The sequence below is a fragment of the Condylura cristata genome, unplaced genomic scaffold (genome assembly GCF_000260355.1).
Source record: "Condylura cristata isolate star-nosed mole 26May11 unplaced genomic scaffold, ConCri1.0 scaffold00003, whole genome shotgun sequence".
NCBI lineage: Eukaryota > Metazoa > Chordata > Mammalia > Eulipotyphla > Talpidae > Condylura > Condylura cristata.
This window is the reverse complement of record NW_004567104.1, coordinates 62,964,015-62,989,871: the sequence shown is the minus strand read 5'-3', so window position 1 is coordinate 62,989,871 and position 25,857 is coordinate 62,964,015. Positions and strand designations below refer to the sequence as shown.

Sequence of the window (25,857 nt, the reverse complement as noted above, 5' to 3'; positions counted from 1 at the left end):
TGTTCTATGAATACACAGTAGTGAGGAATTACATGTATTTGGCATGCTTTCACTGATGTGATTGTTGGGGTCTTTATTCTGTTTGCTAAAGGGGGAAGGCACTGATTTTGGAAAGCAAGGATAAACAGCATATTGTAGACATTTTTGTTTTTACTTTTGTCAAAGCACAATGAAGCCACACCGGGAGGCAAACAACTGCTTTCTTGATTTTATTTCAAAAGTACACAAGGTCACAAAACTAGAGCAAGTTTTTGTTTTTTAAAACAAATTTTGTTTTTACAAATTTCAAAATCTGCACCATCGGATACTAAATCCAGAAACTTTAAATACAAAGTCATTTTTGAAGCTGACACTATTCATTCTGGTATATGTTAAGTGTTGAAATATCAGAAGTACAAGTGTATTTCTCTCAAAAAATTTAATTAGGGATGAGAAAAAGTAAATAAATGAATTGTGGTTCCCTTAAGACTTGTGTCATTAAATAAACTAGTAGAAAACACAAGAGTTCTTCCTCTCTTGAGCTGAACTTTTAGTGTTCACGACCAAATTCAAACCTAAAGATATTCATCACAAAACAGGGGTTTCTAAAAAGCTGGTTTTTAAATAAGAAGCCAGACACAGTGAATATGTCCTAGTATTACCATCCATAAAACAAAACAGAACCACAATTCACAAATTGTATCATTCTTCCCTTCATCTATAACATTTATAACTAGGATTTGTGCTCAGTTGTTAAACGTGTCAAAACAGGCAAATGAATAAAAATCCCAGCTGCAGAATGTCGCCTTTATTGCAAGAATATTCAAAGGCATTTGAAGTATTAAAACTTGCCCAGAACATGTATACTACAAAATACAGGAATATTATAAAGATGTAGGTACATACATAATATATGTCACAAGCCACTAAAAAGTTAAAATTGTGCCAACATTTTCTACAAACTACTTCTAAGTGACGCATCAAAACATTGACCACATAAAATATGGACGAATAAGGCATCTGAAAAAAGCCCTAGACACTGTTGAGATGAAGAGATTAGGGGAAAAAAAAAAACTCTAAATGTCCACATAACTTCAAATTGACATGCTGCACACACAAAAGAATCAGAGAATAGTTATTTGAAGAAGATATATATTACAGAATTTGATACTGAACTTCATGCAACCAGTTATTTTTATATTTAACCAATATGTTTTACCTGCCCCTTCACTAGCTCCAAATTTCCACAACCCAATCTCTTAATTTAAAATCCTTTTAGTGAAATCAGCTATTTCTTCATATCCACAGTTTAACTGCATTTCTTCAATTAACTTCCCTATCAGACACAGACAGGCAGTGTTCTTGTTGCAACAACTCCATGGCAATTAGCCCCAATTTAAATGGAATAATTTTTATGGAAGAACTAGTTGGTGTAATGGAGAACAGGTTTTGTTTTAGTTTTTGCCTTCTAACGGGAATATTAATAAAATTGTCAATAAGAAAAAGAACACCTGTTGCAAACCTATTGTCACTTATCTCAATTTTCAAAAAGATACAGTGAACAACATATTCAACAGTCAGTGTTCTATAACTTTATAGTAGCATTTCTTTTCAATGTAACTGCTTTTCACACTAGGCTGCCTCACTCAAAACCATGGTGTCAAGTGTGAAAGTGACAGCTTCCATGATGCCACGCCATCTTGCTGGCTGTTGTTTGGCTTGAATAATTACATATTCAACGGCTCGATGATTAACAATAGTAATTCTATAACAATTATTTGACCTCTGGTTTAACTAAAATCATCACTGAGAAATTGGGAAGTTACCAATACTATTTGACCTCTGGATTAACTTAATTTTTTTTTTCTTTTTTACCACTGGAATTGATTTAATATATTCTTTTTTTTTTTCATTATTATTATAACAGTTTGGATTAACTTAAATTTATAATGAGAATTGCTGGGAGATAGCCTAAAATTGAATTCTGTCTTCTAAATTTAGTGGCACCGTTCAGGTGACAGGAATGACTTTTTTTTTTTTAACCTGATCCCTTCTCAGACTATAGTTGGTATGGAACTGAACTGAAAGCATTTTGGGAAGAGATTCTAATTTACTTATACCTGACTCCCAGATTATGAAGTCTAAGGAAAGAAAAATCTTACACATTTCCAGCCTCTCCATTATATCAAAACTGAGACTAGGAAGGACTGAAACTTTTTTATTCACATTTGTGCTATTACTTTTGATAATATAAATAAACTTTTGTTAATATAAAACAGAGTTGTGACACTCAAAAATAGCTACTGTTATAAAATCAGAAACACATCAAGAGTGCTAGGGATGTGGAAATTTTTATCTGTATGAATAGCAGTCAATTAAGTTGCATCCATAAAGGAACAGAGAAGAGGTCAGACAGAGAGTATGAGGATAAAGAGGTGTCACAGTGATACATTTAGAGAACAGTACCTTCACCTCTAAGCACCTGTCAGGTGATAGCTAGTTCATAGGCACCAGAAATTCATAATAAAAATGAAATTACCCCAAAGGCACAGATGAAAATGTTAACACAAGTATAAAAAGCAGTATTATGAAAGGTTAAAACCTATATTTAAAATGCTTCCAAATATGTAAAACTATACACTAATCCATTACACATTCTGCTTAAATTTACCATTAAATTGTACACAATACTCTGCCTAGCTATAAACTCATGCCAACATTGATTTATAATTCAGGACTGCCCACCACGGCCCCCGAAGAAATGAACAGAAACCAGCTCCCTACTAAAATCTAGGGAAAAGGTTTTCGAGCTAGTGAAATAATTTATTGCAGACCTTACATACGATAAAGAAACTGTTGGCTCATTCTACTATATCCACACTCCCTCACAATCTTAAGGGAAGTAACAATAAACTCACTTTCTTCTACAAAAACAATATTTAACACATTTGGCAGTTAGGAGTACACCACTCCTTTCCTTTCATTTTTTAAAAAGAATATTCACTTTCACAAAATGAAGACTCAAACTTCAAAGCTCAAATTTCTTTTCTGCATCTACACAAAAACATGTTGGCATAAATAGCAACTGTACATCCTCCCCAAGTCTGAGACATGGTACTGGGGGGGACATGTACTAGCTTAAAATCTATTTCATTATTCTTAGTCTACGAAGAAAATATTCTCCAGGAACTGCATTCAAGTGGGCTTATTTTAGATTACATTGTTTCTAGAATATATAATATGCAATACCCTCCAAAACATGAAAGCCAAAAGTAAAAGACACTTCAAACTAGGGAGAAAACTTTGGAACCCATAAGTCATGAATGTTGATCTATAATGGTCAATAAATGAGCTGTAACTTTTTCTCATTAGAAAAATACCGCAGAAGGTGGACAGCCCGCAGTTAGACGGGAAACACAAAACACTACCGCCTTGATCTGGCTGCTCACTGGTCTGAAGACACCCACAAGTCTGCGGCTTCAGGTACTCACTCTAGGGAAATCCACCCCTGCTATCTCACTTCTAGTGTCACTGCGGTAGCTGACGAGAAAATTGTTAAGCGAATCTTATAGATGCTAGTAATTTTGCAGGTTAAGAGTTTACTATGTAATTGGTGCCTGCAGTGTGTCTATCAATGAAAGACTTAAAACTCAATACATAGACAAGGTTATGAATGACTCAAAAGTAAAACTCGTCATTTCTAGAATACTGTGTATTTTCTATAATACAAATTGCAAACATATTTAGAGTTGTCAAAGATGCCATAAAAATAACAAACATCAATTTATACAAACATTTTTGCCATTAATGCTTCTTTACCAATTTGGGGGAAGGGGTTAATGGGTCATAAGTTAAGAAATGCATACTAAAATAATAAGAGAAATTATAAAGTACCACTTTCAGATGATTCAAGTATCAACTGGGTATGCATATAAGTTCATCAACTTCTTCATCTATTATTTCATATTCAAAGTGAAATAATATTCAAAGTGCTACATTCTTAAGTATTGATATTTAGAAACCTATAAAAGTCAACCTTTTAAAGGATATCTTTTTCCAGTAGTGAATTGACTTTACAAATTGAATGCCTTTACTATTCCAGTACAACCAAACAAAATGTTTTTGAAGCGTATTTCTTACAGTTGGTGGTTAACTTTTCTTTTTGCTGTAATTTTAGACTAGTAATAAAATTTTGACAGAGTGGGTTTTCTTTCCAGAGAAACGAAAGGAGGAGAGCACAGTTGTAGTTGCGGAGCTCTATACTATAGACCCGTCCTTGCTCTGTGCTGGAATCATCACCGGCACCGCTCCCATCCTACTTAGATTCGGCGCAGCTACCTTAGCAGGTGGGAGAGTTGGGCTCTGAGGAGCGCGTTCAAAGTCTTCACTCGGTACTTGGTAATACTGAGTCTTAGAATATCCTTCCATATTGGAAGGTGACATGGACCCCAGGGATGAGTGGTTGCTGTCGATGTAGCTTCTGGCAGTGGAAGTGCGACTCTTTGGGGGCGGCACATCTTCCCTAAGAAAGCAAACACCCCAAAACAAGTTCAAGAAACAGTTTTCTACAAAAGTACAACTACACACTAGCTATGAATCAAGTGGTGGTGAGGGACGGACCCTCTATTTACGTATAAGTACAGAAAAGCGCATGTGTCCCCGCCCCCCAAAAAAGAATGCATATAGGGTGTAACATTGTAGGAAGGAGGAGCTGTGTATCTGTGGCCAATTTATGACTTATGGGGTATATAATGAAATATGGTTTTTGCGAAACACGTTATGATTCTACAAGGCTGTCTGACAAGGAACAAAGCTCAAATATTAACTATACTGCTATCACTGACCAAGATTATCTAGTTTTTGTCATGTGACACTTCAGAGCTGCAAACATGAAAAACCACAGTATTTTTCTACCAAAAAACCCTTTTTGTTATGGACGTTCTCTTGACACCTTTGCTGCAAACATTTAAGTTGGCATAAAATGGGAATTTGGGCATAAAAATTTTCACACCAAACATGGACAAAGACTATGTATGTGCCTGCGTTATCGCTAGTGCATTAAAAAAACAACACACACACACAAGTGTCCAGGCCCAAAATGTTAATTTCCTGGGTTTTATTTATTTGTTATTTTATTTTTAAAGGTTCTAAAATCCGATGTGCAATGCTAGTTTTTTTTTACACATGCAATAGTTATTATTATTAGTAGTAGTTTTATTTTTACATCATTTTGTGCCTTTTTCCATCTCAGCTTCCCACCACCAATTCACCCGTGTGCCATCACCATAGTCCAGTGCACTCCCCCACCCCATTTTTGATTTCCCACTCCACCCCTGTAAAATGTCTCTGATATATAGTTGTTCGTTATTATTATCCCCTCACCCTCCACCCTGGTCCTTTATGCTCCTGCGATGAGTGAAACCACCCGGTATTTTTCTTTTTCTTTCCGGCTTATTTCACTAAGCATGATCCCTTCCAGCTCCACCCATGTTGCTGCAAAAGGCAGGAGTTTAGCACTGCTAGTTATTTTTTTAAAACAAAAATTAAGATGGATGTTAGCTGAACCTGCTATAATCACTTTCACACACATTAATCAAATAATTATGTTTGTAAACCTCACAGTGATGTAATGATGTATGTCAATTTTTCTCACAACTAGAAAGACACATAGAAATCACATTATCAATAGTGCCATAAACTACCTATGTCACTTGATACCATCAGGTCTTTTTTAAACAAAACCAAAATAGAAAACAACCCTCAACATCTCCTGTTTTTAAAACCCTCATGCCTGTATTTTATTGGGAGTAGTTTGAGGTAAGCATTTTACAGTGTTTTTTAATGTAGGATCCAGTAAACAGACACATGTGGGTGTGTGGGGTGGGGTAGACTTCAAACTGAAACTAGTTGCAACAAAGCAAATGCTATCAAATGTGTATGTGGAAGAGAAGAACTGTATCTTATCCAATTCTCATGGATGTGAAAATGAATACTTTAGAAATATAATAGACGTAATACACATCAGTCAACTCTGGTGTCACTTAATTACCTGATATCATGATGAACTTCTTTTTCATATTTTTCTTCTCTGCGCTTTTTACGACAACAAAAGACGATTAGACCAATGAGCACTAGAGCAAGTAAAGTTCCTATAACAGCTCCTGCAATTGTTCCAGCTCTATTCGAAGCTAGAATAAAATGCAATAAATTAAGTCTAAATTCAGTCATACCAAAAGCAAGGATAGACATTAAATTGATTGCATTTAATACAATAATGGCAAGAAAGAAATTAGTTAGCTTTTTCTTTCTGATCCAGGGGTAAATCTATTAAAACTTTTCTCTAAATCATACAATCTACAGGCATACGTTATTTTATTGCAATTTGCTTACTCCACGTCTCAAGTACTACATGGCTTTTAAACAAACTGAGGGGTTGAGGGAGCCCTTTGTCAGTAAGTCTACAAGCACCGGTTTCCAACAGCATATGCAGCATAAAGCGTCTTTAAATGAAGGTATTTACAGTGTTATTTTCGACATAATGCTTTACTGCACTTATGACTGTACGGAAACTTTTATGTTCCTACTATACAGAAAACATAGCTTTGATGTTTCGATTTGGACTGGGAAATCAAAATATTCTTGTGACTTATCACAGTGATATCTACTTTATTGTATAGTCTGAAACCAACCCTGACATAATCTCCAAGTTGTGCCTGTATTTCAAGCATGAACATTATAAACCTAGACTGAAAAGTCTTAATATTCATAGCTCTGGGGGAGAGGGAAAGTAAACATTGTTGTAAAATGGCCAAGAATATAAACATATATATATATATATATATATATATATATAAATTCATAGCTCTCTTGGATAGCCTACAAGAATGCTCTACATAGCTTATACTTATGATGGTTACTTTTTTAATGATGCAACAAAGAATTTTCCAACAAAATATAATTATTTTTTTCCCTTTTTATGACTTAAAAAAGTTAATACCAAGTCACAGTTCGCATCTGTAACTAGCTCTGCTCAGGCAGCATCACCTTGCCCTCGAAACACACTGATGGACTGACCTCGCAGAGTCTGAAGAGAAAGGACACAAACATTCTCACAGGCCAGGGGAGATACTCACGGGGAACAACATCCAGGTGGAGCTGGCATTCGTCAGACCCCACTCTGTTTTTGACTGTACAGCTGTATATTCCAGAGTACTCAGTAGTGGCATTTTTTACAGATATAACTGGCGAATTCATATCTGTGGAGGAAAATTGTTTAGTAAAGTTAAGCCCTGCTGATAGCAACAATACACGTAAAAGCAAAGCACACTGAGATTGGGCGCAAAACCAACTGACAGAAGCCACATGTTCGTGTGTGTCAAGGCACAGCGTCACCATGATCTTCAGCCAGGCACAGCGACGCCCACCTGAAGCAGTCACAATGGCAATAAAAACAAAAAAACAAAAACAAAACCACTCTATGCCACAAAGGTTTTTTGGTACAGCAGATACCCAGCAGATAAAGGGGAAATAATCCAAAAGCATTGGCCCTTTGTTTGAAAAAAGGAAGGGAGGCAGGAAGCAATCCTTCTAGGACCAATCTGGGGAGGGTGGAGCGTGACAAGAAGTTTGAATAACAGGTCACTTGTAACAAATGGTAAAAGATCAGATTTAACCAACTTGTAGCTTCCTATTTAGTGTGACATGACTGTTTTTCTTTTTCCATCCATAATAGGTAAATTATCACATCTTCAACAAACCCAAGTAAAACGTTCAAGCTCCAACTCTTACTATCTAGTTTATAATCATGAATGTTTCTAATAGTCCATCCATCAACTAAAAATGCATATCAAAGAAGCCAATTAAAATATCTTAGCTAAATCATTTTAAAATTATGTCTTCATTATACTATGTGAAACTAAGTCATTACAAAACAATAACTAATTCCCATGGAATCCTAATTGTTCTGCAAAGAAAAGTCAGTGCTTGGAAATAAAATACCATCACAACACCAACCCTCCTAGATCTAATCCTGCTAGACAATGCATGAACAATCAGCAGAAATGGCAGTACCTGCTAGCCACGACGCAGGCAGCTTCTGTGAGTTAGACACTTTTTGCCACTCATATCGTAATGGAAGTGAACCTTCTTGTGGTTCACATTTTAGTTTAAAGTCATTTCCAATTTCTTCTAATCCATCAATGTAACACTTTGTGCCTGAAGGCTTAACTGAAAAAAAAGAAATAAATAATTTTACGGGAAAGAGGAAAATTTAAGTTTAGAACAGTAACTTAAACACACAGCATGCTACACGACCACCGAGTCATCATCAGGTGGTTCTGGGCTCAGAGTTGACGAGACCGAGAGACTGGTTGACACCATTTGCTTGGCTTTAGCCGACACAAAACAAGCAAGGATGAGCTCAGGCAAGCAGCCACTGCATAAGGAAGCTGGGCAGCATCTGAGGCGAGGCTTGCACCCCTCCATTCCAGGGGGCACACCTGAAGAAAGCAAGGATGATGCAGGCTGGGCCACTTCAGACTCAAGGAAGAGCAGCCCCTCCATTCCTTACCTATTCTCCTACTCGGTGCTGGACCTGCAGCCCGCTGGGAGAATGTGCCATGTCACATCCCTCTGGGCGCCGTTACCCCATCGGGGGTTTATAATAACAAACGCTGCTAACAGGGACAATTGGCTTAGTGCGGCAAGGACCAAGTAGCAGTCTATAGTTACATTAACCCAAAACCCCCCAGAGAGCACTGTTATAAAAAAGTAATTCAGATTATAGCCCATGTCTCTCTGGGTAACTGTTTAGAACAGCTGTTAACACCGTTATGGGCAACTCACCCCGGCTCTGTATTAATACCTTATCATGTCACCCCTCCCTGCGGAGCTCTATTAAGGCATAAGACACAAAAAATAAAATAAATTAATTGCATGAGTTGATAGCTTTCAACAAAACCTTGCATATAGGATTCATCTGTACTACAGTCACTGATCCTGTTGGAAGCACATGCCTGTTAGGAACCGCTCCAGTCCGCTCCAAGCTCATGTTGGATGCTGAAGCTTCACGCCATGTCCCAGGCAGCCACTGAAGTGACATCTATCACTACAGATTAGTCCTACTTTTCTATAAATACTACAAGATCATCTGCTTTTTCTGTCTTATCTGCCCACAGTAAAGCTTCTGAGATTGATCCGTACTGAACACATCAGTAGTTCATGCTTTTTTATTGCTCGGTTGTATTCCAGTGACTAACGCATATATTTGCTCATCTTTTCCTCTACTGGTGAACCCTATTTTGACTGCTCTTAAGGAAGAGTCCCATCAAGCAGACGCAGGTATGTAGTCTGTCAATGCAGACTGATCAATGAGGACGCTGTGACTACCATGGAGGCCAGTGGACAAGAGCCAAGATTGAGGAGGAGATTCCGAAGGCTTCTGAAGAGTCCAAGAGATCAATTCTAAATCAGCTGCTGCAACTTGCGAAGGGATTAGAAGCCGGGATAAAATGGAGGTGAGTCATCCAGCACCGAGTGTGCCAGCAAAGAGGGAGTAGACCAAGTTGCCTGGGTTGGTCTGGGGAGACAGCAATGTTCTGTTTACTGCTGCACCACAACCTTGGGAGGAACAATGTTTCCTTGTAAAATGTGTCCAGTTTCATCTGTTTTGTCCTGAATAGATGCAGCCCAATAATGGCAGACATTCTTTGTTTTTGGTTGAGCTGGTTTTCAATCGTTCAGTCCCAGATGAGCTTGCAATATTGTTCTGCTATGAACAAATACATATGGGCTTAGTTCTGCACACTGAGCAGCACTGCTTGAACACTGAGGTAAATATTGGGATGTTTCTCTAGCTCTTGTTTAACTGCTTGGTAAAGATGGTTAATGTATAACTCTATAAGGAATTGTCAAACTATTTTGACTGTTTTCTGAAGTTGGCCAACAAGATCTGTCATATTCAGTGGGGCATCTTTAAAGTTGTCAATCATGATTCATTTCTTCAAACATTTCTTGATACTTCTTCACAAATTTGATTACATTTCACCCCCTCATCTGTGCTACTTGTACTTTTCAGTAAGGACTCAACAGATGCATTTAATTTCATTGTTGATTTTCCTAAGCAAATCTGTTCTTTTTTTTTTTTTTCCTGGACTGATCAGTTATCTTAGAGATGACATCATTTAGACTTTTAAATAAGTTTGTGAATCCCTTCACCCTGTCTCTTTTCACTGAAATTAGTCTTATTCTTCATTTTCCAAACTACCAATAAATCCTTTCGGACATAAACTAGCCACTGGTAACAATCCTAACCATTGTCATCCTTACTGCTGAAAATATCCCTTTCCCAAACAACAAATATAGCCAATAACAGGCAGTTACTTAAAGCTGCTGCTCAGGAAAGGGAGCCCAGATGAGTCTGAGATTTCAGCATACCTCCATCCACAACAGAAGAGGACTCTGCCAACACTGGTCTTTGAGTAGTATTCCGGAGTAGCCTGCCTGCTTCCCAGTGAGAGGAGAAAGTACACGTCTGTTGCCCAACCCCTACCACCACACAACAGGGGCAATTAACTCTGAATCCACAGCACTCTTGCTACATCATGAGAATGATAAGACCAAAGAGGCAATACAGGTCAAGTCTTGTCCCCTGTTTCTTTGGTCTGGGGGTCTGGAACACCTGGCTGTTATCTTCAGACTATCTGCCTCCAGGATCATAAATTAGAGCCAAAAGTCCTCCTCAGACACAGATACCTCATTGTCAACCTGTGCTGGGTTAGTGCCCCGCTAATGTAATGACACTGTGCTTCCCACATATTGCACCATAGTTCTCTCCTGCTGGTGTCTTGAGCTTACATTCTATTCCCTTATCTGGGGCAGGATAATATGTGGTTACATCATCCATCCTGGAATGATATAACTACTTGGTTCAAAAGACCCTGAGACTCAGGCAAAATCTCTCCACAGTTGCTAAAAATCTGTGGGCAAAAGTCTGAGGAGAAACATGATATTTGCATACTCTAAGTGTCTGCCACCCCCCCCCCAACTTTTTTAATTAGAAGAAGAAACAGAAATTGCATAGTAGAGAAACACACCAGAAAAAAAACCCAGGTGGTCCTAATCTTTAACATGCCTGGAGGAGACTAAGAAGATGTAAACTCAACATGGATCTCAGATCTGCCCCTTGCATCAAAAACACTAGTGAAAACCAGGCAATCCAATTATAGTCTGAAATTAGTTAGTAGTACTGGTCCAACATCAATGTCCAGGTTTTGGCAGGTGTACTATGAATTTGTAAAATATTAACATTAGGAGAAATTAGATGGTATATCCTCAGAAACTCTCTGCTATTACTGTAAAATTTGGAAACCACTAAAATTATTCAAAGAACCCCCCCCCCACACACACACACACACATACACTCCACCCCCCATGCCAACGGTTTATAAATCTCTCAGGCCTGAAAGGTATTAGTTAAGCCACCATACATGCTGCAGCTACAGTGTTCTGGTGAGGCAGGCGTAGTTGGTACTAGATTCATCCAAGTAATCTACTGAGCATGTTCCACTGTTCAAAACAACCAGTCTGCTTATAATGAAAGGTCTCCAAAATAGGCCTTTTCCAAGTTCTGGGGGACAGCATTAGTGATATCTGGCCACCACATTAACACTCCAGATAACAACTGTCTGTGTTATCACCACCCCCTTTTGGCTTCTTCACTGAACTGTATCCACATGCATTTTGGGGGGGTTTTGAGTCAGTGAGCAGGCTTCTGGCAAGGTGACAGGCTCTGGCAACATGTCCCCTTCACACCCAGGCACCTACATGTCCTTCTGTTCATTTCCACACAGCACAATGGAGAAACTCTCACCACAGTGACCACCATGATGGCATCTCCAGATTTCCCAGCAACAAATCAAAGCCTGAGACAGCCTATCATGAACCAACTGAAAGTGGACCACTCTGGCCCCTAGAGGGCATTTTATCTTTCCTAGATAATCTAAGCAAACATTCAGGCAAAGGCAACAGATATACTTCTTCAACTCTCACTTTTAAGAGAAAATTCTGGGTTTTTCTCAGCAGCAGTCATGACTCATCAGCATATAGGGAACAGAGAGTCACAAAAAGCCCCCTGGTTCTTAGAGAGCCTCGGCAGATCAGATTAGTCACCCCACTTCTCCCTTCTACAACCAGTTTTCCCTTTTTCCTCTTACGCCCACTCTCCCTTCTTCTCCCTTCTTCGTTTGAATTCAGAGATTGCTTAGTTGTGAAGATTCCTTCCTCCCCACCCCCCACCCCCACACACACATACACCCAGAGCTAAGAGAAGGAGCCACTGACCTGTGAGGCTTCTCATTTCCCCTCAGAAGAGCTAGACACTGGCTGGTGAGGTGGAATGTGAAAGGCCACTCCTGCCTGGCAGTAACAGCTGCAGCCGGGAGCAGACTCAGCACGAATGTGCCAACACTACACGTGTAGTAACTCAAGCCCAGTCTGGGCTCCACGCTGCCTCATGTACTGCTCCCTGCAGTCTGGACCTACAGAGTCAACCCAGAACCTGAGCCAGTCTCCTCCCCACATTCGCCTCGCTCATCCTCACACACACAAATTGTGCTTGTCCACAACTCCTCTGAGAATATATACCAATTATTTTCCTCCTAATTTATATGCTCCAGAGATTTCATAATAAATAATTCTGATAAACAGACATAGTTGGTACATCATGAAATAAAATTCCACACATATTTTAACTCACTGCTTCCAGGTTAGCAGAGCTGAAAGAAACAGTGATTATAATTCCAAATATGATTGGGTCGGGATAAGAGTTCCAAGAAATTATCAAATTTTTACTTGCTTGTACACGATAAGCTATCTGCATATTTCTTCAATATTGACACAGAAAGCAAGAATTCTCACCCTCACCACATTCCTTTTCCTGCTTCTTTGTTCAGGTTCACTTGCTTTCATATCACAGGAACATTCTGACCAAGTGCCTTAAGCGAAAAGCATCCTTTACAGGGACCAAGGTAACAGATTACCTTAGCAAATCTCTGAAGTTACCACTTCGAGGCACAAAAATCTACATTCTTGTTCCTAATCTCTATCAGCTCTGATAGCATCTACGGGAAAAAAGTAGTGGGCAAAGTTGAAAGTCTAAACCCAACTCACTCTTCTACTTCTCTATCCTCCCCCCTCATCAGTTCTCTAAAATATAAAGAATGAGGTAGAAGTTGATATTGCGGAGAGTGGCTTTGATTATTTTTCCAGGGGGTACACTAGACAATTCTAGCAATTAGCCATTCCTATGCCCGCCAAAAGAGAAGACCTTAGGTCACAAAATGGGAGTTTACATAACACAGGTGGACTGTTGTCTATGTCTACATGGGAGCAACTGTAGTTCTTTGAAATCCACCACAAGAGGATTTTACAAGTATATTTATGAACAACCACCCTTCAGAGTTTCTCAATCTGTAGGGTTTGAGTGCTTAAGCACAACCCAGAATCTATGGAAGAATAAAAACCTTGCAGTCTTTTGATAGTTTACAAAGCACTTCATACTATCGCCTTAGCAGTCACAGAAGGTACAGGGCAACTGAGAAACCATCACTCAAACCCCTCAACCTTAAATGAAAAACAGTGAAACTCAGGTAGTTAAATGGCTAGCAGAGGTCTAATGCCCTTATCCAACTCAACATTCCTCTTACTCTCAACTCATAAAATCCCATTCTTTGGTCAGTGTAGTTTGAAAATGCTTAGAGCACCCATAATACACAATTCTGAAATGACTGCAAACTGACAGAATAAATGGTAATCAAATTTCTTTTAATGTTTCAAAAAGCTAGGTTGAAGTCCAGGGTGAAGAAATTCTCTGGGGAAAAGCAAGAATAACACACACACACACAAAAAAAAATCTGGGTTCCTAGCTTCTGGCTTAAAGTTCCTCTTCCATTATTGCAAAACTCTTGTCTACTTTCAAACTCATAAATTTCACAAACTGGTCACTTATTTTCTCCATCCAGTAAAGTGTGCTCGGTTTCTAATTTATATTGAGGACTGTAGAATTCCTTCAAATATTTAAATTAGTCTAAGAAACTAAGCTTCGGGTTACATAAATGATTCCATAGAGCTGTGACCACTCACCCTAGTAATAAGGAACATGAATACAAATACCTTACCAAGAACTTTGAGCTGAAACTTCTTATTTCCAAGACCAGGAGCTTTTTTCACTTTGCACTGATAGGTACCGATATCTGACAACTGTAGATTTGTTACATTTATTGATGCATCACCAGATTTGAGATCACTGCTTGTAAAATGCACTCGTCCTTTCAGATTTTTGTAGTAGTCCTCATAAATTTTGTCTCCAGAATACAAAATAATCTAGAGGAAAACCAAATTAAGAGGAAGAAAACAAACTCTCATTAAAGTAGTAAACATTAGGGTACTGTGGGCTTTTTTTTTTTTTTTTAAAGATTTATTTATTTGTGCATACAGAGCTGGGGTACAGGCCAGAGGGTCAGGGGTGGTGAGAGGCTTCACCAGAGACAGAGTGGGGAGCAGAACAGGCAGATCGACGAAGTACACTGCTGAGGGGAGCAGCGGGCGGGTCAGGAGAGGTCTGCCACGCCATGTGGTCTCCTCCGGGGCAGGCGGGAATCGAACTCATGCGGAAGTGGCTCTAGCTTCTCAGTGCTGTGCTTTAACCCGCTGCGCCACCAGGGAGGGCCGGCTTTTTTTTTTTTAATGTAATAACATACTATCATGAGGAAACTTACAATTAAAACACAGATTAAGGAAAGGAAAGATCAATATGACCCTTAAGAATGGTCACAGAGTCTCACTTTAAACTGGGAAACAGACCACAAACAGGCCTGTATTTGTTGAAATTGAACAAGAACAGATTTGTCCCTGTTTCTCGCATGTCTCAGAAGCCACAATAGAGCACACACCTGCATACAAGCATATACACAACACATCCCCCACTCTTCAATAAGGCTTATGATAATTTAACTGTGGAATCAAACAAAAAAGGCAGTTTTTGCCTTACTACTAAGTTGAAAACACATAAGAACTCTAGACCTTAAGATGTTAAAGTCATAAAGTAAACCTCTGATGATCTGTTTGCCAGGTGAGTAAAATCTCTGTTAATCTCTTTGGCTTAAGCCTGAAGACCCTTATCTACTTCCAGGGGTCCTTCTGAGTCACCACCACAGGTTGATGAAAGAAATATAAGCTAGATTTAGATGGAACATTAAATCCTCAGTTAAATTTGAATTTGGAAAAGAATACGAGTCATCTCTCTCACTAAAGTTAATTTTGACTCCCTTTGTTATTTTTCACATTTGGCTAATGAAATTTTCCATTCTGTTCATTTGAGACCCAAGAAAGCAGCATTGCCAAATCAAATAATCACTAGAAAACACATCTGTAGTCTACACCCTGAAAATAATTTTATCTGAAATATGATGGACAATAGAATCAGAATGTGTGTCTGCAGGAATTTTCTTAAAGACAAAAACTCACTTTCTGTGCTGTAGGATCCTTCCCCTACCCTGTCAATCCATTCCTGATCCACTGAATTCTTTTATTTATTTTTTTTATTGATTTTTTTAATTATTACAAAAGTTTATTTTTACATCATTTTGCACATTTTTTTTTCCATCTCGATGAATTCTTTTATTTTTTATGTGAAGTGTTTGCATCTAGCACACACTCAATATCATTTGTTAGGTAAATAAAAGAAACAACTCAAGGGGCCTCCCTGGTGGCACAAGGGGTTAAGTCGATGAATTTATGAGCAGCCACTGAGGCCTGAGTTCAATCCCCGGCCAGGGAGCTGACCCACAGGGCACAGCAGACCTCTCCTATCTCACCCTCTACTCCCCTCAGCAGTGTATTTCAGTATATCTACTTGTTCTGCTCCCCACAGTCTCTGGTGAATCCCCTCACCTTCCCCACTAGGCTACATCCCAGTTCTTGTATGTATAAATAAATTAAATTAAATTTTAAAAAATAAAGCAACTGAAGGGTCTACAGCTGATTTATTCTGTAGACACAAGCGAGTAACTTCTGCTCCATCTTCCTGCCACAAGCCCTTATCAATAGCAACACAAGAGCTCCTCGAGTGAGGCAGCCTCATTTTCCTTTGCATTTAACTACTACTGACTCCCTTGTGAAAAGCCTCACGTTCAACCTATTTTCCTTTCATAACCCTCATTTGGATGTACCCACACTTTAGAAATCTAAAGAGGGTAGGGGGCCTCCCTAGTGTCCTAAGGGTTAAATCTCAGCCCTATCACCCTACGGCCTGAGTTCCATCCATGGCCAGGGTGATAACCCACGAATTCCTGTCTTACCCACTACTTCTAGAGCAGTGTTTTTCAGTAAATCTACCACTCTGGTGAATCCTCTCAGCCCCTGAACCTCTGATCTATACTCCAGTTCTGTGCAAAAGTAATTCAAAGAATAAAGAAAGAAGAGCTGACAAAAGGATATTTTCCCACTGAGAGTTATTTTGGTAAACTTAGTATTTTCCCATGAAAACCATGTTATAAACAGTAACCAAGAAATAGAGAACTAACATATTTACCAGGCAAGTCTGATTCCCCTTTAAAACCCTGCCAGGATGGTGGGCATTAATCACTAGCCTGTGGACTGAGGAAAGCTGTGGCTCTCACAGGCTGAATTTCGCAATGCCACACCCCTGAGCTGCATTGCACACCATTTTGACTAGGCGCAGTATATTGACTTTATTAACATTTCTCTGTGACTTTAAGCTTACAGAATACTATGCATACAATATTGCCATATCACAATGATAAGGTAGGTATATTTGTTCCCATTTACACAGGAGGAAACTCCAATTGCATCAGGGCTTCGCTCCTGAGACTTCAGCAAGAAAAATGTAAGAATGTGGGGGGTGGGGTGAGGAGTTGGGGTGGTGCAAGGTAGATAAGGACTGGGTGTCTGGGGTGAGTGTTCAGTGAGTGAGACTCATTGTATTTCTGCTTCAGGGGTCATAAAGGAGTGATGGGTGGCCCCAATCAGAACAGAAGCCAGCTATGTTCTTGGAGGGGATGTTCCTGATTCACAGCCAGGAAAAACACCTTAGTTATTTCTTTCAAAAATACATCACAAGTGGGACCTCCCTGGTGGCGCAGCGGGTTAAAAGTACAGCACTGAGAGGCTAAGGCCACTTCAGCATGAGTTTGATCCCCGCCTGCCCCGGGGGTGACCACATGGCGCGTCAGACCTCTCGTTTCGCCCGCTGCTTCCGTCAGCAGTGTACTTCGTCAGTCTGCCTGTTCTGCCCCCGACTCTGTCTCTAGTGAGGGCTCTCACCGCCCCTGCACCTCTGGCCTGTACCCCAGTTCTGTATGGATAAATAAATCTTTAAAAAATATATATACATACATTGTAAACTGCCTTGATTTGCCAAAAATAGTAACTACCTAAGTGCACCAATTCTCCCATTATATACTTGAGTAACCCCGTCTATGCACTACAAGTAAAAATAATATTTTTCTTTCAATATATATTACCATATTCCTAATATTTGAACTTGTTTTTCTGACCCTGGTCTAATCCTGTCTTTTAAATTACATATGTCAAAGAAAACTAACATGAAGTTTCTATATTAAGCAACATATTTTAGTACCATTAAAAGGTAAAGTGTGAAACATGTATTTAGAGATGAGGTTATTGAGCAATTTTCCTCTTTGCCTTATCAAGCTTTATATATTAGTCTCTTGTTACTTCTTATTTTGACAAAATTCTTCAACATTTTGATGTTTGAAATTAAATATTTTATAACTTGCTTTTTTGGTATACTTTGTTCTGTTTTAAAAAAATTCACTACACAGGATATTTAACTTGAAAGAATACAGAAAATAGACTAACAGTACATACCCATGTGACAGACATCATGCCATGCTTGGGGACTCTTTAACTGGTAACGGAATATTTGTGTAAAATTCACAGGTTTAATTCTAAACCAGATTCGAAGTCTAGCCTTCAGGCCTCCCGCACCGGTTTGCACACCCCAGCCACCCATCAGTCTGCTGCACACGTATACGCTCCTTTAACGTTAGACACCCTTCCAAACAGTGACGCTGTGATTCAAAAAGTTCGTCTCCTCCCGGAAGTCTATGACTTCTGCTGCAACCCTGTGTCAGTTAGTAGTCATTTCACTGTGCAGGTCCTCACTTTTCACCAGAGGGACTGCCTTCCTCACCCAAACTTTAAACAGACAAATCGGGAGTTTCCTTCCCCACTGCACAGCCCGCCCTCCGGTGTGATGCACATTGTGTGAGACACCAGGATGAGGTCCCCAGACACATGTGGAAAGAGCAAGCGCTGATCACACTTACCACTTGATCCACCTGCTGGTTATCAGCTGGTGACAGCAGCCACTCAATGTCCAGTGGTCCGTGGTCTTCTGAATCAAGGGTAAATTTGCATGGTAGATATGCAGTTTCTCCTTTGGCCTTCTCAATCATCTGCTCCGGAGTAGTAATGTGCAAACTTCTGGTGAAATCTAGAGAAAGACCGTACGCATCAGCCAGGAGCAAGCTCGGCACACCCAGACATCAGGAGGGCACAGGGTGAGGTGGAAAGAGGCCAAGATTTGGGCCCATCATGATGAGTTCAACCTCAGCTGGGCCCACCCTGTAGTTTGTCTTTTTAAGCATGGATAACAATATATTAAGAGCTATCTTATACAGCACAATTCTCTTTAGGAGCACTGTGAATTTCCCAACTTTCTATCCAATATTAGCTTCGTTCAGGACTGTTTGAGGACCTGGCAGCGATCCCAAACACTATTTTGGTCCACAGAGACTGCCTCACACTCCCTTCTCATGGTGCCACTGTAAAAATAAACCCCCTAGAGCAAAACCGTACATGTATCTGAGTTCTAATTAATCTAATGACTACTCAGATGCTCTTTTCAAATAAGAAATTCCAACAGAACCAAAATGAAAAAGTAAAAGGTCTGTTCAGACCTAAAAGCTTTAGCACACATCAATTATTAGTTGTAATAGTGTTAATATAAGGTGATCAAAATTTAAAAAAAAAGAAAAGGAGAAAAAAAAAAAAGTCCAGGTTACACTGAAGAGCATTTATTTTCAGGCACATCCTGAGTTTTATCAACATTTAAGTGTGCCTCACATAGGAGAGGCCGCCTCCCTCCAAGCAGAGACTGGCCTCACTTCAGCCAAAGCCTGAGCCCCACCGCGCAAATTCCGAGACTCGGCTTCAACAGACCCTGCTGCTCCCTCTTGCCCGCGCAGACGCCTTCCACCCGCGACCACATCTACACACCACGCAGGAGAGAAGTGAGGTGTCTGCCAACAGGTGCCATTGCCAACACTCGGTGAGCAGCGAACTCACAGCCCGGCTCACACCCGCTGTCTGCAGCCCCAAGCGTGAGCCTCGAACGGCTCAGCCTCCTTAAACTGGCAACCAGCATCAGGAACTACACGGTTTTTCTTTTAAAGCCTTTAAAGTTTGGTTTCATGCTGCAGCACCCAAGCCTACTGATTTGACCAAATGGGCTACTTAGCCAGCCTGAAAGGGCCCTGACTGTGCTCATCTCCGTTCGTGCACACATTTCTCTTCACAATTATGTGATAACTATATGTGTGGATAGTCTCAAATGTTTCTCCTGAATTAATTTAACTCTGAATACCTTCTATCATTTTAAATAAAAACCAGTTCTTCTATGGACCTGTTCAGTAAGGCATTCTTCTATTTCTCTAGCTATATGGTTTTGCCTTTTCTCTTTCTGTAAGTGCACACAGTGCATTTGGCACTTACGCTGTAGTATCTTGGTTTTCTTTTTTTTTCCTTATTAACATTTTTCTGAAGTTGGCTGAGGTAGGCTCAATAATTTTGTCACATCTTCTAGATGTCAATGAGTTTATTCTTTCCATACACATTGTATATTTAAAATGCACATCCTCATTTATCATTAAATCATTACCTTCATTAGTTGCAAGAAATTGTGAGTATCTGTCTCCCTCTCCTGCCTTTGTATATTAGTAGATAAAAACTGGTGACAGGATTATAAATTTGATCAGTTTTAGAGACGTTGAAAAGAGCATTAATCTAATAACCAGGAAAAGGTTTTGCTACTTGAAGATCATCTTTCTATAGCTACTAGAATTTGTTGCCTGCATTTAACCTGTCTGGTTGCTATTACTTTGTGTGAGAAGATTATAACTTATTATAAGTATACTCTGAAATGAAAAAAAATGGAAAGAATATATAAATGAAAATGAAAATTGCTGTAATAAATCATTAAAACTTTTTGGTTACTCTTGCTTCTGGAGCTTTTATTTTTAAAAAATCATAGGAAAAGCTAAACAACAGACATCTAAATGTGTTCAAGCTGAAGTCCTTCCTCAGAGTATCATTCTTTATTGTTTGATACACTATCTTAAAAGAGTACATTAGCACAAATGATGTAAAAATAAACTATTATATTATTAAAAAAAGAGTACCTTAGAAAACAGTTACATATATATGTAAACATAAAATACATTATTGTATTTCTAACTCATGTATAAAAATGAGTTAGGAAGATAGCTACTATACTTTAAACAAGTTATTTTTGAGAACTGAGATTTTTCAGAAAGGTGACTGCCCATTTCTGCTTTGTGTAGAGATTTCATTTATAAGTATAGTTAAAGAAAATTTAAACCAATGTCTTAAAGTGGTTTTCAGCTTTAAAAAAAAAAAAAAGTTTAAAACATCCATTTGTTTTTCATTGTCTTTAAATGAAAATGAAAATCTCAAGATCATATAAAACAGTTATTGAGTTCCCTGGCAATACTGTGTGGCTTCTCTGCAGAGACCTGGTTTCTAAAGTTGTCAAGAAAGTTTAGATGCTCTGTCTCTAACCTAAGCATGGAGATAACAGGAAACTATTTCCAGAAGGAAGGCAATGTTTTGAACTGATGTTGATGTACAGTCACAAATTGTGAAAGACAAAAACCAGATATTTGTTCTAATTCATTGTCTGAGGAGTTTTTCCTAATATTGCCCAATTTTATTTACACAGCGAATTGAGTGATAATTTAACTTGCAAACTAGCATGACAAGTAAAAATATCAAACATGGTCTGACAAATAACAAACCTTATAATAGGTACAACTGTGGAAAATTTTCAAACTTATACTGGTCATGATAAAAATGTCACATACTATCACAGTCCTTGATGAGTCCAGTTAATAGATGCTCACTCAACACTGGATTATATAAATAAACTGAATCACATCCCATTTTGGCAGTAAATAAATTAACACTTATTTCTGTTTGACTTTTTTATTCCAAGTTCCAAATTACTTGGATCTTTAGAACTTCTCTTCTGTCCAGTCTGACTTCTAGGCATCAAAATGATAGGAGTTCACAGTATTTTGCAAGCCACTGACATTGTCAAGAAGGTTTAGATCCTCTGTTTCTAACCTAAGAAGGGAGATAACAGGAAAGAAATATTTCCAGAAGGAAGGCAATGTTTTGAACTGATGTCCTATCCTACTTCTTCGAGGTTAAGTTACATGTTAAACTGGATGGTGTTTAGCTCTTATTTCCGTGTGACAATCTTAAAATCATAAGACGTTAGGAAGTGTTCATTAAACTATGGTTAGTATAAGAGTATGTGAAAATTTCTAATGGTTTCAGTAAAGAAAACCTTAGGGAAAAACAAAAAAAACACAAAAATTATAAAGGAGACATCAACTTAACTATTTTTAGAATTTAAGGTCAGTGAGTCACTAGGTAGATTACATTAAACACTTGGGAGCAAACAAAAATACGGTTTCAAACATATTTTCCACTTTCTACCTATTACTACAGTAAGAAACAAAACATGAACTCTAACCAGTGTTGGCAATATGCATAGGGCTTTAAAGATCATGTCTGAGTGTGGAATTCAAGCAGTGACAGGTGAGATCTTGTTACCTGGGTACAAAGAGGGGCACGAATCATGAGGTAGAAAACTATATAAACAGCCTAAGATTTTTTTTTTTATTACAAAAGTTTATTTTTACATCATTTTGTACGTTTTTTTTTTCCATCTCGATTGTAATCCCCGCGGGTTTCCCCATCACCAAATCACCCATGTGCCATCACCATGATCCCATGCATTTCTCTCCCCACCCTGTTTTTGATCCCATTCCCCACTCCAACCCCACAAAATGTGGGGTTGTTCATTATTTTTGTTATTTTCTCGCCTGGTCCATTATACTCCTGCTATGAGTGAAACCATCCGGTATTTTTCTTTCTCTTTCTGGGAACAGCCTAAGATTTTTTTTTAAAGATTTTATTTATGCTTACAGAACTGGGCCAGAAGTGCGGTGGGTGAGAAGATTCACTAGAGATAGAGTGGGAAACAGAATAGGCAGATCTACTGAAATACACTGCTGAGGGGAGCAGCGGGCAGGCCAGGTCAGGAGAGGTCTGCCATGCCACGTGGGTCAGCTCCCTGGCCGGGGATTGAACTCATACTACAGTGGCTTCCGAGAGCTTCATAGTGTGGCACTTAAATTTATTGAGCTTCCAGGGAGAGTAATGGCCTAAGATTTAAGTAACCAGCAAAGTGCATTATTATAACAAAATACAGCAGCCACCAAGCAATTCTGGGTGCCTAGACAAAAACAGTTCAGAATTCTGGAATTTTTTGAGGGAAGAGAAACAAAGCAAATCTCATGGGCACAAGTACCTTTGCAAGAAAATATACAAGCCCCAATTTGGCTGAAGTTTTGGAAACAGATGGTGGCACACATGGACAGTATGTCAACACAATAACGTCCTATGAAATACAGGTATGTGACCTGTGAAATATACCTCTGCAAACTGGTTTTTAGGAATTAAGGTTAAACTCTCGCAAAAGCTATTATGTACATGAATATCATTCACTCAAGCACTCTGTATCAGGGAAACATGAAAGTAAGTAAAAGTCCCAACATCCTAATGTCCAACAGGAAGAAATAGAGTACAAAATCCAAGCTCATCTGTTTGAATACAGAGGTGGGGCAAAGATCCGAGGCCAGAACCAGTAAAATGACTAATTCCTAAAGTATGATTTGGGTTGGGAAAAAAATCAACTTTAACTCATATAAACAACTTTAACTCATATAAGCATGACTAAACAGTGCCACCTTCAGGTTTAACTGTTCATCTGGCAGCAAAGCAGTCATCTAATCAAATTAGGTTTTTCCAAAATATCACTGTAAACATCTTAATAATATACAAACATAATAATACTTTTTGTAAAATCATGTTGAAGCCCTTACCCCTTCCCAAACATGTAATTGTATTAGAGATAGGGCCTTTACTAAGATGATTAAAGTTAAACGAGGGGGCCTCTCTGGTGGCCTAAGGGTTAAGTCTCAGCACTATCTGATGGCCTGAGTTTGATCCTTGGCCAGGGAGCTGACCCACATATGGTGCAGCAGAACTTTCCTGTCTCCACAGCTGCTCCCCTCAGCAGTGTATTTCAGTAAAGCAGTGTATTTCAGTAAAATCCACCAGTTCTGCTCCCCTTTCTGTCTCTGCACCTCTCATCCCCTGGAGCTCTGGCTTATCCAGTTCTCCACAAATTAAAGCATTAAAAAAAAAAATTTTAAATGAGGTCTTAAGGGTGGAGTCATATCCAACAGATCTGGTGCCAACTTCATAGCTACGGTGTTGTGATACAAAACAAGAAATATTCCTCATAAAGCCCCTAAAAATACTTGGAATTTCCTAAGTAACAAGAGGGGTAATGATATCTATCTTTTTTGTTATATTAATGAAGTGACTATTAGAAAACTCCCAGGTAACTCTAAGGATGGAATTGGTTGCCTGGAGAACCACTTATGTCATTATTGAGTTAGAACTTTCAGTCAATTCTATCCCTTTGTTAGCCAATCTGGTAAGAAACATAATATTTTATAGACAGTTATGTTAACATGAGACAATGATGAGCCATTAAGGAAAGCTTTAATTGTGAATATTTTAATATCACACTATAGGTACAGAAAAGTTACTTGTCTATCTTTCAACTCTCTAGGACAACACAAAGCAGGATTAAACACATATGCATGGTTTCAACATATCTGACTATTTCAAATATATTAACCAAAAAAGGGGAAAATTTTTTAAAAAATTAACTTAAATTCCAAAACTCAGGTATTTCCTTGGTTTCTTGGGAAGGTGTACATTATGATGAACTTAATGTCAGTTATAAAAGAACGTCAGATGGGTAATTATTTTAAAAGAAGAATGCCTTAAATGGTATTAACGTGTTCAGATCATAGAAGTCAGTAATCTTACATAAAGACATACTAGTAAAAAAAAAAATGACTACAACAATGTTAAGAAATAGTGTGCTCAAGTGATTGATCAAGATAGTACTTATGTTGTGTTTGGTAACAAAGGCCATGGATGTCTAGCTTAGCAAGCAAGACACCAGGATACCTCAAGCCCACTGCAACCACCATGTAATTCAATCTCTTCCTTCCCTCTTCACCAGATCCTGACTTCAACCCATGCCAACTTCCTTCTGACCAGTTGTTTTGAAACTAGTGATATTTAAAAGTCACTTAAATAGTGTTTCTAGAAAGGAAGAAAAAAACACTTGAAATATATTAATTTGTTAATACTAGTTAATTTCTCCAATGAGGTTTTAAATAATGCTAGGGGGAGGGGGGAAAACACAGAGCAGTAGGAATTATACTCTTTGCTAAGAGTTGTGGTTAATTCCCATGTGTGCTGCTCAGTAGTGTGTTAATATGTACTTATAGCTAAGAAGATTAATGCTTGCAGTCAGATAGGTTATTAGCAACGAGAGCTGACATAAAGCATACTTATTTGCTTTTCTTTTCAGTTTTTTAATACTGCTATATACTCCCAATGAGAAATTAAACAGTTGATGTCAGGAAATGAACTCGGTGAATGGAAATAGGGAAATCACCAACTTAACAGTCAGTAGTAATATACTTATGTGCCAGATACTTTCCAAAATACTATATATATGTTAATTCCTTCAACTCTCCTAACACCTCTGATAAAGTAGCAACACTATTTCTATCTACATGAAGAAACAAACGGTGAGACTGAAATCTAAGTTACTCAAGGAGCAAGATAAAATCTCAGCCAAATGACTCCCACTCCCAAGACACACTCATCCTTATAAGTAGAATTCCACTCACCAGTAAACACCTGGACACGGATTGTTTTCTTAAAATAACTATAAAATGCCATGAGTATATTATTAGAAATCTCATTCAAATCACTATGGAGGAGGAGCTGGAATTTACATTACTTCTCTCCTATATTAAATTTCTTTTCTTTTTAAAAATTTTATTCATGCTTACAGAACTGGGGTATAGACCAGAGGTGTGGTGGGTGAGAAGATTCACCAGAGACAGAGTGGGGAGCAGAACAGGTAGATTGACAAAGTACACTGCTGAGGGGAGCAACGGGTGGGCCATGCTATGTAGGTCAGCTCCCTGGTTGAGGATGGATCTCTTGCCACAGTGGATTTGGAGAGCTTCATAATGCAGTGCTTTAACCCGTTGTGCCACCAGGGAGAGCCCCTATATTAAATTCTAAGGAGAGTGGGCCTCTCTGGTGGGGAAAGGGGTTAAGTTTCAGCAGTATGAACTTATGGGCAGCAAGAGTTCTATTCTTGGCCAGGGAGCTGACCCACATGGTGCAGCAGACTTCTCCTGTCTCCCTCGCTGCTCCCCTCAGCAGTGTATTTCAGTAGATCTGCCTGTTTTGCCCCGACTCTGTCCCTGGTGAGTCCTCCAGCTCCTCAGCCCCCACATCTCTGGTCCACATCCCAGTTCTTATATGCATAAACAGCTCAATCTTAAAAAAAAAAAAAAAAAA

General features: G+C 38.8%; 1 protein-coding gene across 1 annotated transcript in view; it reads right to left on the bottom strand.

The window, feature by feature from the left end:
- Positions 1-202: 202 nt before the first annotated feature.
- CXADR (coxsackie virus and adenovirus receptor) overlaps positions 203-25,857 on the bottom strand; it is a 35,283-nt gene continuing 9,628 nt past the window's right edge. The window contains exons 2-7 of the mRNA XM_004675300.2: positions 18,348-18,514; positions 14,154-14,358; positions 8,050-8,205; positions 7,113-7,235; positions 6,029-6,167; positions 203-4,501 (exon numbers count right to left, since the gene is read on the bottom strand). Coding sequence (XP_004675357.1) covers positions 4,237-4,501; positions 6,029-6,167; positions 7,113-7,235; positions 8,050-8,205; positions 14,154-14,358; positions 18,348-18,514 — 1,055 coding nt within the window. The 3' untranslated portion in view covers positions 203-4,236. The remainder of the gene's footprint in view (positions 4,502-6,028; positions 6,168-7,112; positions 7,236-8,049; positions 8,206-14,153; positions 14,359-18,347; positions 18,515-25,857) is intronic.